Below are 12,955 nucleotides of genomic sequence, written 5' to 3' on the forward strand. Positions count from 1 at the left end.
TAATGAGACTGAGCCGGCTTCTTTTGGCCCATCACGAATGACTGCTGTGGCATCTCATGGTCACTTGGGTCATCTGGCTCCAGACGTGAGGCAGGACAGGGGGACTACAGCTGAAGGATTTCAAGACTGGCCGGGCCTTCTAATGCATTGACTCATTTTATCGTTGCTCCGTCTCTATGGGGAAGGGCAAGCTTTCACCCATTTTACAGGTGAGGCAACTGAGGCTTAGAGGGGTCAAAGCCTTGCTGGAGGTCGTGACTTGGCTGAGCTGCCTCCAGCTTTTTGTCTTCAGGCTACGCTGGAGCCCAGTGAGGTGGGGCACCCAGGGGACTCAGGGATTGACAGTTTTTGTAGAGGAGGGCACCCAAAGCAGGGCCTGGAAGAGGCAGGCAGGATCGAGAAAAGAGACTGTGTAGAGGGGACCGGCCTGGTGACACATGTGGCCATGGGACCAGGTTGGGTTTGTGCACGGGGCATGTGGTCAGCCTGGCAGGAGGTTAGAAGTCCACTGGACACATAGAAGATGCAGGTGCCCGCCGGGGTATGAATGTGCATGTGTGGGAATGACCTCCAAAATCACTCTTTTCTGTTGCTCCTTCTGAAGTCCTTCAAGGACCCGCGGGGGAGCTCGGGACCCCAAGACCAGTTAGATGCAGAGGAGCTCCCTGAGCGGAAGTCACAGTGTAAAGAGTGGGCATTGGGAGGCATGAGGTGCTGTGCCAGGCACTGGAGGTGGCAGAACGGAGGCAGGGAGGCCAGGAGGGAGGCTCCCACAGAAGCTCAAGCAGGAGGTAGGCAGATGACAGACAAGGGCCTTCGAAGCATCATTTGTGCAGTCTGCCCCGGGGCCTTTCTGAGTTGCGATCTGGAAATTTGAGCCATTTCCAGCTCAGGGCAGCTGCTGGTCCACCCTCTCTAAATCCCTAGCCCTCACCCTAACCCTCCCTCTCTGCCAAGGGCACACCCATACGCAGCACCCCATTTCTTGCCCATCAGTTAAGCCCAGGAAGGTAGAAATCTGTGTGTGTATTAATATACCCCGTTCATGGCAACTCTCTCGCCGATGATTTTGTTTGGGGTTTAAGGAGCGTCTCAGGCACAGGAGAGAATAATCTAATTGACTTAGAGGATTAGAATTCAAGGCTGTTGGGCCCCACGTGAGGGGAATGCGAAGGTGCTAACTAGTTAAATAAAATAAATGTGCTCAGCATGACTGTGCAATCCCCCCCCCCACCCCATCCTAGCCCCGGCGATTCTTGCACCAGCGGGGGCTCTGGGGCTCTGGGGCTCTGGGGCTCTGGCTAGGAAACTCACAGACAAGCACAGACCCAGTTCCTTGTGCAGACAGCGTCTTGCACGTGACCGTTCTTAAATACACAGACGCGCAGTTAGTGGACACCTGTAAGCAGAGGCACACCCCGGTTTCCTGCAGCTTAGGAGAAGGCTCAGACTTTTCTCTGCGGGCTTCGAGGTTCTGTGCAACTTGCTCTGCTCACCCTCTGGGCTATCTCACCTCGCTTGACCCGGCTCACACTGCCCCCTTCCACCCGCTGCCTTCCAGCCTCCCATTCCTTCCACCTCTGGGCCTTTGCACAGGCCAGTCCCTCTGCCTAGAAAACCGTTCCTCTCTCTTCCTTCAGAGCTCAGCTCAGCAAGCCTCCCTGGACCCTGGAACTCAGCCGGCATCCCTCCCTTCTCCCTGCTGGCTGCATTTCTGTCTGCACTTATCCATGCCTGTGAGCATTTGTCTCAGGCCTGTCTTCCCCGGAGACAGTGGGGCTGGGACTGTGCTTGCCTGATTGACTGGTACATTTCCAGAGCCTGGCACAGCGCCTGGCAGGTAGTTAGTGCTCAATAAATATTTATCAGGTGACTGTCACACGTACCCACACACCCCCAGGCCAGTGGCAGTGTAAAGCCAGACACAGATTTTTTTTTTTTTTTTTCTTTGCGGTACACGGGCCTCTCACTGTTGCGGCCTCTCCCATTGCGGAACACAGGCTCCGGACGCGCAGGCTCAGCGGCCATGGCTCACGGGCCCAGATGCTCCGCGGCATGTGGGATCTTCCCGGACCGGGGCACGAACCCGCGTCCCCTGCATCGGCAGGCGGACTCTCAACCACTGCGCCACCAGGGAAGCCCCCAGACACAGATTTTGATAAACGGACATGCCAACACTATGTGCATCATGCCTGTGCATGGATGTGTACAGGGGACGTGCAGCCATGAAGGGGCTTGTGTGAAACTATGGGACCTGGGGACCGCAGGCCCTGTATCTATAGGAGCTAGATGAGCCAGGCAGGAATTCCGGCCCCATAGCCCCATGTCACCTAAAAATCCCGAGTTCCATGGAATAATCTCCCAATTTTTAACTGTTGGGACCTAATTTGATTTTTGAAAAACTGTGAAAACAAAACGGCTCAGTCTCCCCGCTGGTAGCGTCAGCACCTGGGGGGGCCTCAGGTTCGGAGGAGGAAGTACAGTGAGTTTCTGGGAGTTTGGTGTGGGCAGGGCTCCATGATGGGCTCTGTAACCCATTGGGGCCGCCATGGTGGCCCTGGGCAGGGTGAGATATGGCAGTGCTGAGTGCGGGGGTGCGACAGCGAGGACACAGTGGAGCCAGCCCTGAATGTCACAGGACCTGAGTCCTGGTCCAGCTCTGCCAGTCCCCTGGGCCTCTCTTTCCCCCCTTCACAGCTGTCTAATGAATATATGAAAACACTCTGGCAACTGTGAAATTCCTCCGGATTTGGCCATGCGAATGACAGTGGGTAGTAGAGTAGAAACTGAGTATTCGAATCACGTGACTCCCATTCCTAGCATGTGTGGAGCAGGGAAAGGAGGCCCAGCTTCTCTACAGGAAATGGGAGGGAATGAAAAGAGAGATCATTTATATGGGAGGACAGGCATCTGTGATGACGATGGTGATAATCATAATAATAGTAATAATAAAGCAGCTAACATTTATTGAGTGCCCGCCATATGTCAGGAACCACGATGAGTACTTTACATGAATTATCTCATTTAACTTGGGGCCTGGGAAAGGACCCCCTGGCCTTAAAAGTATCTCCCTCGGGAGCTTGTATATGCTGAGGATTCTACCATCAGGACCTTATTCCTGTGGCTCAGGTAAATTTTGCTATGTCCATTTTCAAGTTCTGGAAACTTTTCTTTTGACCTAACTGAAGTTCTGTCTTTTGGAATTTAGGTTAATTTCCCCTTAACCAGTTTTGCAAGTTGAGATGGCCCCCGACTTCCTAATTGTAAAATAAGGTGAAATTCTCCACACACCTTTTTTCCCAGGGGGCTTACCTGCCTTCATTGCTGTTAGTTCCTCCTTTGGTCTAACCAAAGTCATTTGTGCTGTAGATTCAGTTCATGTTAACCTGTTTCAGTCCAAAATAGCCGTGGGCAGCCTGGGTCTCCATATATGTGTGGCCTCGTGCTCCGGCCCACTTACCCTAAGCCCCGCCTCCTCTCCAGCTAAGCCCCAAAAGCCAGGTACATCCAAAGTGGCCTCGGGAAGCATACTGCAGCCCCCTGTCCCCACATCTCCATAAATGGTTAAAAGGCAGCTTCATTGGTCAGATCAATCTTGACCCTATAGGTCAAACCCCTGTTTACCCCGCTTGGCTGCCCCACAGATATGACACACATATGGATCCCGCGTCTTTTCTGGTGTGGGGGATGGGGGCTGGGACCACTGGAGCAGCACGTGAGGTCTGCATCCTTCACTAAGGATTAACAGGCCAAGCGGCAGGTCATGGTATATTATGACTTTATTTTCTGCAGTAGACGTTTCTGTATTTTCTTGAAATTCCTGCCATGATCCACAATATACAAAGGGCATGGAACTCTGATGTCTGAAAGGGAGGCAAGATTCATGTGGAGTCAAAAATCACTCCATCCATCTTGGAAATCCCTTGAGACATCCATAGAGCAGCCGGCCTCTGGCTGGGACTGAAAAGATTCCTCTGTGAAGGCCGTGGTCACACACTCCCAGTCCCTGCTCTCACGGTACTCCCAGTCAGTGTGGGGGATGGATGTTAATCCAATAATCCCTCATGATAAAAAGTAAAATTACAACTATGACCATCAAAATGAGAAGGAGCGAAGCCAGTAACAGAGGACCTGACCTAGTCTGGTGGGTCTGGAGGGCTTCCTGGAGGAGGTGGAGTGAGGTGAAGTGAGCACTGAAGTGTAGAGAGGTTGACTAGAAGTAGGGGGAACTTCTCTGGGTGTGTGTGTTGGAGGAACTGCAGGAGGCTGTTGTGGCTGAGGGGAAGATGGGGATGAGACCCCAAAGGTCCCCCCAGCAGCCACTGCTGGGAGCCATCAAAGGAAGCGTCCTCAGTTGGGGGCGTTTTGGGAAGATCTCTCTGGCTGTCACGGGACGACGGATTGGAAGGAGCCAGAATGGCTTTGGGGAGACCCTGGAGGAGGCTGCGATGTCCTGGCCAGTGCCTGGGGATCTGGATTCTGGAGAAAAGGGGAGGGGGCCCAGTGATGTTTAGAGGGAAGGTCAGTGGGATTCAGAGATGGATTGTGCCAGAGTGTGAAAGGAGCAGTGGGGATGACGACTTGGGAAGGTCTAGCTGGAATGGGTGAAGCCTTCTGGGGCCCAGATTTGGGGAGACTCTGGGTTGGGTTCTGGACATGCCAAGGGGCTGGCGGCTGGGTGTTGCTGACGGAGGCACAGGAGTGGCGGAGCTCAGGGCAAGCCCTGGCCTGGGGCGGGGGCCCACTGACCCCTCTTCCCCACCCAGCACCTTCCCCCCCAGCACCTTCCCCCCCAGCACCTTCCCCCCAGCACCTTCCCCCCAGCACCTTCCCCCCCAGCACCTTCCCCCCCAGCACCTTCCCCCCAGCACCTTCCCCCCCAGCACCTTCCCCCCCAGCACCTTCCCACCCAGCACCTTCCCACCCAGCACCTTCCCAGGGCCACCACGTCACTCTTAGGCTGAGACCACGTGGAGGAAAGGTCTGGCACCATGGTCGCAAATTAGCATCACCCATTCTTCCTGGCTCGGCTCGGGAGAAAGATCCCAGCCTGCCCACCTGATGGTCTGTGGGCTCCTGCCGTGTCCAGAAGGGCCTGGGCCGTGGGCATGCAGGGAGGAGGCTGAGCTTGGTCCTGGTGTGGACTGGCCTTGCCTCTTTCAGCATAATTAGGTGCTTAATTGCACTGCTAAGGCCTGTCGATGCCTGTGCCGAGGTGATTACGATTTACAGCCAGGCTGCCGCCTGGGGGTCTCTTCCCCTCATAGCCTCTCCGGCTGTGTTGGAGGCCTGGGCCGCAGGATTTTTCTGCCCAGTCTGTGAATGTTGAAATCCAACAGGCTGCTCCACCACCCACAACAAGCCTGGGTAGGATGATGGGCCCCCTCCCACAGGAGATGCTTCTGAGGCGGGACTGGGCTCCCCCAAGACATGGAGGGCTGGGGGCCTATGGAATGACGGGGGAGGGGGTAGAAAGACCTGTGGTTTACTGGTTCCGGGAGGCTCCCCAGAGATGTGGTTAAGGCCTGGTCTCTGTCACCAGCTGGGTGGCCTTGGGCAAATCACTTCACCTCTCCGAGCCTCCGTCTTCTGACCCATACAGTGGGTATCCCAGCAGTGCCTACATCATGGGGTTATTATGAGGTTTAAATAAGGTGTAGACTATTTAGCGCATCATTTCACAGGGATCAAGCGCTCCATAAACACTAGCTACCAGCAATACCTTTACTGTTGTTACTGTTTTTATTACTTGCCTTCTCCGGATGGTGCTTAAAGGCGCAGACCCCTGGGGCTGGGAGGGAGCAGCCCCTGGTGTGTGTCCTCTCCCTTCGTCCTGTTGGAAACCAGCTCCCCGGGGTGCTCGGTTGCGGGTGTGAGGTCTGGGTTTTCCGTTAGACCTGGAGCCCGCGCGGATGTTGCTGGGGTCTGGCTGATTCACAGCGGTATCCCCAGCGCCCAGCTCGGAGTGGGCGCTCGCTAATCGTCAGCTGGATGGATGGATGGATGGATCTAGCCCAAGAAAACCGAGGCCAGGGTGCTGGTGACTTGTCAGAGAATCAGCCTCCCAGCACTGTCTGCTGTGCTCCCTGTCTCCCTCCTCCTCCCTGAGGGGGGAGGCCACACACAGGGGCGACAGGGCAGGAGGGAGCTGGTGCCCAGGCCTTGGCCTCTGGGCCAGGGCTGGGCGGAGGAGGGGGCTGGGCTCGGTGCTCCCTCCCTAGCGCTGCTCCCAGCCTTCACATTATTACTCCATTAGCGCCTTGTAGGGTTGACAAATGAAGGATAATTAATATCCGTGAGGGAAACAGATGTTGAGGTAATTCACTCCCCGCTGTGCATTTGCAGCAGCATCTCCTAACTCTCCTGAGAGCTTGGCAGGGCCGCAGGACCTCTCCGTGCCCTTGGCCAGAGGTGATGGAATCAGCAGGGCTGATGGCCTCCAGCTGGGCCCAGCCCCGGTACCCGGAGAGGAGGGGTCCCCTGCCCAGGCGGGCAGCTGGAAGAGTCTCCCGCTGCTTGCTCTGGTGGGAAGGTGGGAAGTTCTGCCTCTGTCCCACCTCCTGCTTCCTGCTGTGCCGTAAGCCCATGCTTTCCTGCCTCGTGGGGGGATGACGACCAGCCAGGAAGGCTCAGAATAAGGGAGGACGGGCCAGGTTCCTTGTGGCTGCCCACTGCTCTCTTCCCTTCTGGAGCCTGGGAAACCCCCCTTGGCCCTGCCAGCTCTGCGTGACCCTCTGTGGGCCTCTGTCATGCCCTTGGAGGGTTAGAGTGCATGGACTCAGGCCTGGGGTCAGTTGCCGGCTCTGCCGTTCACTGACTCAGTGCCCATGGGAAAGTCGCTTCTTTCAGAGCCGTAGCTTCACAATCTGTAAAGTGGGTAGGATCATATGTGCATGGCCTCAAATCAGAAAGCGTACTATCTGGGTACCACTTCATTTGGAGAAGGAAGGAGCTAGAGTGAGATCATTCATTTAACAAATGTTTTTATCGTTATTATTTGCAGGGTACCAGCCTCTGCGATGGTCACTAAGATGAACAAAATAGGTACCATCCCTGCCCTCGTGGAGTTTATAGTTTAGCCAGAGAGAGAAACAAAAATCAAGTAAACAAAATGGTTCTCAAATTGTGATGACTGCTAGGAAGGAAATAGACAGGGAGATGTGACTGAAGGCTTTTTGGAGGAGGTGATGTTTGAGAATGAATGGGAGTCAAGGAGACAGCACCCAGGCAGAGACCAGAAGGCTGTGAGGCCAGAAGGAGCTTGGCATCTGGGAGGAAGGGGCCAGGGAAGCCGGAGCAGATTAGAAGTCATGTGCGTGAGTGCCCGGCCGCACAGTGAATGCACTCCCTCAGAGACCGTCCTCTTCCTCATCCTGGCCTCCTCGCTGCAAGGGTGATCGGCAGGGGTGTCCTCCTCCAGAATTTGGGGTGTGGCAAGAATAGGCAGGCTGGTTGTCTGTCCCCATTGCCCCCCCCCCAAGGGGAGAGGGACCAGATGGGCTCAGAACTGGGGCCACAGGTCTGAATCCCACTCAGCTCCATCCTGGCCCTGGCGAGCCTGCAGTGCCAACTGGTGGTGAAATCGTTGGGCAGGGGGCCCGTGGCTGGCGGTTGGGGACTTTTCTCCCCTGTTCTGTGTAGGTGGGGCAGGGGCTACAGGAGGTGGGACAAGGCTCATTTTGGTTGTAAGAAATAAGGGGACAAGGAAGGATGGAAGCCCCCTCCCATTACCACCACCCCCACTCTATAGGCCCAGCTGTTCTCTTTTTTTTTCCCAGCTTTTTATTTTGAATTGCAGACTCATGGAAAGTTGCAAAAAGAGATCACAGAGTCCCCTGTCTCCTTCACCCAGCTTCCCCAACGATTTATCTTACATGACCGTCCTTTTCTTTCTTAATTGAAACTGCCTTTTCTTTCTTAATTGAAAAAAAACTCACAGTAGCTTTATGTTTGTGGCAGATTTATTCATAAGAGCTGTAATCTGAAAACTACCCAAATGTCCATCAACAGGTGACTGGATAAACAGATTGTGGTATATCCATATGATGGAATACTACACTGCAATAAAAAAAGAACACACTGAGCCGTGCAACATGAAGGAATCTCACTGATATTATGTTGTGTGAAAGAAGCCACACACGGAGGAGTTCAAGAACAGGGAAAACTAATCTATGCTGATAGAAATCAGACTAGTGGGTAACCCCTCGGGGGTGAGTATTGACAAGGAGGGGCCACAAGGGTGCGCTCCAGAGGGTTGTAAGTGTCCCATGCCTTGCTCTGGATGGTGGTCACACTGGTGTACACGCGAGTAAAATCTCATTAAGCTGTGTGTGCCTTACTCTATATAAATTATATTTTAATTTTAAGTAAAATTTTTAAAACCATATCAAATAAACAAGCAAAAAGCCAAAGTACAAAGACAGATGTCACTCTCTTGCTCCCTCCCAAGTGAACAGTTGTTAGCATCCTGATATATTTGTGATCAGCATTTATTTATTTGTTTGTTTGTTTGTTTGAGAAACAAAGCTAAGAATTCACTTTGCAGTCTACCCCAGGTCCTCGGCCCTTCCCTGGGCTCCACTCCAGAGACAACCATGGCTGTGAGGCCACTGTGTTCCCTCCCATCTGTTTTCAAACTTGCACACACACAAGTCATCAAAACCAGTGTAGAGTATTTTCCCGTGTTTCTTTCCAGAAATGGCATCACACTGTATGTAGGAGTTTTGCAATGAGATCTTTTCACTTCCTGCATGTCCCTGAGCTCTAACACGCCTAGTTCTAGCTCATTCTTTTTCGCTGCTGTGCCATAGTCCACTGAATGAACTGACTACTGCCTATTTATCTGATCTGTTGATGGCCATTGAAGTTGCTTCTACTCTTTTGCTGTTAACTCCTCGTGCCCTCGTGGGAGTGTGTCTGGGGCCCCACCCACGGAGTCGGCTCCTGTGGCCAGGTCACCGTCTCTCTGTCGCCCCCAGGTGGTCAAGGTGGTGGGCAGCAACATCTCCCACAAGCTGCGCCTGTCGCGGGTGAAGCCCACGGACGAAGGCACCTACGAGTGCCGTGTCATCGACTTCAGTGACGGCAAGGCCCGGCACCACAAGGTCAAGGCCTACCTGCGGGTGCAGCCGGGAGAGAACTCCGTCCTGCACCTGCCCAAGGCCCCGCCCGCAGCGCCCGCCCCGCCGCCGCCCCCCAAGCCCGGCAAGGAGCTGCGGAAGCGCTCGGTGGATGAGGAGGCCTGCAGCCTCTAGACTGATGCCCAGCCCGCCGCCGGCCCGCCCTGCGCCCCTACGGCTGTACCGAGTGCATGAGGAGCCGCTGGACCGCTGGGGACGGGACTGCCCGGGTCCAGCTGCCTCCCCATCCCGAGACCGCCTGTGGCCCCCACGTCGGCCCTCCTCCCACCACCCCTTGGCTCAGCATGTAAGGCCCGCCCAACCCTTCCCCTTCAGACCCTCCCCGTGACCTGGCTCAGAGACGGTGGCCCGGGCACCGAGGGGACAACCGCCCCGGAACGCTGGGGTGGGGCACCAGGCCGGGGCCAGGCTGCCCCCTTGTGTCACCAGCTTCAGTAGAGTCCAGTGTTTCGCTTTGCTTGCTTGTCCCCCATCGCGTCCCAAGCTGGGGCCTCCCAGCCTCACTCCCCCCCCTTCCAACCATCCCCTGCTTGGACCTGGAGGTGTGGACAGTGACCCCTCCCCACATTCGGACTTGAATCTTCTGAGCAGAACTGGGGCCTCTCCTCTGGCAAAGAACTGGGAGCAGAGCCCCCAGGAGAGCTGTGGCCAATTGCCAGGGTGGCTCACAGGGGCCCTGGGAGGAGAGGGAGACCCCACTGCCTCCAGGTGGGTCCTTCATGTTCAGCCTCCTTATACTAAGAAACAGCTCCCTGCCCGCCCCGGGGCAGGAATCTGCCCCTTCACATGGCAAGTCGGAAGGAGGGCCTTTCCTTTCTGACCCCACGGCCCCATGCAGAGTTCTGCACCAGCAGGACCCCTTCGAGGGGCTTCGAGGCTCTCCAGGAGCCCCCTCTGCCAGCTCCTAGTGTCCCAGCCGCCTCCCAGGACCCATGCCGAATCCACCCAAGGGCCTGGGACTGTTGGGAGCCAAGGGCCCCCCAATACCAATCCCCTCACAATTCCTGATCAGGGGGCACCCACCCCCTGGTGATTTGTAAATATTTCTATTGGGCCCAACACCACTTCAGAACTGGCTCAAACCTCTGGCCGCACCTCAGCGATGGAGTCAGGGGACGTGGGAGAGGATTTGCCTAGGGGTGTGTGGGTTACCCTGTACACATGATCCAGCCCGTGACTACCGGCCAACCTGAATAAAGCGATTTAAAAAAGCCTCTGGGCAGTGTCTTTCTGGGGCATTTGTATCTGGGAGCAGCGCCACCAGAGAGGGGCAGGTGGGAAGGGCTTGGCCAGCCCACACCCCTGCCTCACTCAGCATCTTCTCGCTCCTGCTCTCTGCCCCTCAAGCACAGAAGAAGCACTGGAGGGGGCACAAGAAGTCAAAGGAAAACCAGCCTTTGTCCAGGGCCAATCCAATTACCAGGCACTTGAATTATTCTCAGATTTTGAGATAACTACACATACAGAAGAGAGCATAAAATATGTGTACGCTGTTCTGTGAATAAATAAATTATAAAGCAAGTAGGGGTGAGCTACCAGCTTATCAAGCAGCACCCCATAACTGAACCCTCTGCCCAGCCCATGCCTTCCAGATCACCCCCCTCCCTCTTAGAGGTCACCACCACCCTGATTTTTAAGGTCATCCCATTCTCAATGTTCTTTTTACACGTTTACTACCTATATGTATATCATCTTAATATAGTTGAGTTTTGTCTACATTTTTTGAACTTTACATGCATGGAATCATACCATATCTATTCCTTAACGCACTGCTGTATTTGTGAGGTTCATCCATGTTGTTTCATGTGTCTGTAATTTGTCCATTTTTATTACTGCATGACTATCTACAACTTATCAACTTATTTATCCATTATACTGTTGACAAAAGTTTGTGGTCCCATCTGGGTGCACGATAATTAACAGCACTGCCCCGAGCATGTGAGCACGAGGGTGGACTGGCTAGGTTGGCGGTTTAGGCACTGCACTTTAGGGGTCTCATTTTCTCCTTAGGTATCACCATCCCCATACTACAGTTGAAGAAATGGGCTCAGAGAGGTTAAGTGGCTCGCCCAAGGTCACAAGGTCACAGCTATCGAACCCTGCTCTGCCAAGCTGAGCTCCTGCTCCCACTATGCCCTGGGCTCTGGACTCCCCCTGGCTCATCCCAGCCTAGAGTCCCACCCGCCGTGGTCCTGCTGAGAATCTGCCTGAGGGCATGTCAGTAAAGCCTTGGTAGCCACTATGGCTAGCTGGCGACTCCTTTGTGCATCTACAGAAATCACGAGCATCACCCACACTAAGCCTGGGGCATCTGGCTGCCCCTGAGCTCCCCTGCCAGCCAGACTGAGCGAGCCTCCCTCAAGGGCAGGGACCGGGAACTGTTGAAATGATGACTGACATTGGCTGAGCCCTGTGTCCCAGGCACTGTGCTGACTGCCACAGCAGCCCCAAAGGGAGGCATGTATCCTGTTTTGAGATGAAGAAACTGAAGTTCAGAGAAGAGTGGGTTGGAGGCTGGCTGGCTGGCTGGATGAAGACATGGATAAACCAGGCTATGAAGCAGGCAGGGCTCTGGACAGGTTGCAGAATCCTTGGGCTGGATGGTCTATGACCTGTGGTCCTTTCAGGCCAGCAGCCAGTCTTTATTCCATGAACATGGTCCCTTCTAGAAAAGCCCAAGTGCAAGGCAGACCCTGAAAAGCCCAGGTCCCTCTGGGAAGGTCTAGAGGGTACAGGCTCATCATAGAGTGATAATACTTACAGGTTTTGAGCACCTCCTATGAACTAGTGAAAGACTTTCCACAGGAAATCCTGAGGCTCCACAGGATCTCATTTCACCCTCCCAAGGGCTTGTGTCTCATCTCCGGTCCCCTCCCCCTTTAGAGGGGTCCCCACCTCCTTGGAGGGATTTTTCTTGCTCTATTAGGAATGCAGCTCAGGGGAAAGAACAGTGTCTGGGTTAGAATCCTGCCTCTGCCCACCCTTGTTTCAGGACCCGGGGCAAAGCTCTTCATCTCTCTGAGCCTTAGTTTCCTTTTCTGTAAAATGGGAATGCTCCCAGGGAAATGCAAATCAAAATCATAAAGAAATACTACTTTGCACACACTGAGATGGCAAGAATCAAAAAGACAGAGAATAACAAGTGTTGGCAAAGATATGGAGAAATTGGAACCCTCATACACTGCTGGTAGGATTATAAAATGATGCAGCCTCTTGGGAAAACAGTCTGGCAGTTTCTCAGAATGTTAAACATAGAGTTACCATATGACCCAGCAATTCCGCTCCTAGGTAAATACCCAAGAGAACTGAAAACATATGTCCACACAAAAACTTGTACATGAATACTCACTCATAGCAGTGTTATTCATAAATAACAGCCCCAAAGTGGAAACAACCCAAATATTCATCAACTGATGAGTGGATGAATAAAATGTGGTGTGTCCAGACACTGGAGTATTATTTGGCAATAAAAAAAATGAAGTACTGATAACATGCTATACTGTGGATTATTCTAAGGGATAATCAAAACGTTATTCTAAGTGAAAGAAGCCAGATGCAAAAGGTTATGTATTGTAGGATTCCATTTATATGAAATGTCTAGAAGAGAAAAAAATCTATAGAAACAGAAAGCTCAGGATTTCCCTGGTGGCACAGTGGTTAAGAATCTGCCTGCCAATGCAGGTGACACGGGTTTGAGCCCTGGTCCGGGAAGATCCCACATGCCACAGAGCAACTAAGCCTGTGCGCCACAACTACTGAGCCCGCGTGCCACAACTACTGAAGCCTGCATGCCTAGAGCCTGTGCTCTGCAACAA

General features: G+C 53.7%; 1 protein-coding gene across 3 annotated transcripts in view; it reads left to right on the plus strand.

The window, feature by feature from the left end:
- VSTM2L (V-set and transmembrane domain containing 2 like) overlaps positions 1-11,519 on the plus strand; it is a 36,783-nt gene extending 25,264 nt beyond the window's left edge. Inside the window, exon 4 of one of the 3 annotated variants that reach the window (XM_089896861.1) lies at positions 2,001-8,972. In XM_089896861.1, the coding sequence (XP_089752987.1) occupies positions 2,001-2,159 (159 nt within the window). In that variant the 3' untranslated portion in view covers positions 2,160-8,972. The other 2 variants (XM_089896860.1, XM_022592450.2) reach the window with 2 other exon arrangements.
- Positions 11,520-12,955: the final 1,436 nt, after the last annotated feature.

The sequence above is a fragment of the Delphinapterus leucas genome, chromosome 15 (genome assembly GCF_059928025.1).
Source record: "Delphinapterus leucas isolate spDelLeu-1000000601 "Yukka" chromosome 15, BTC_Dleu_Yukka2, whole genome shotgun sequence".
Classification (NCBI taxonomy): Eukaryota; Metazoa; Chordata; class Mammalia; order Artiodactyla; family Monodontidae; genus Delphinapterus; species Delphinapterus leucas.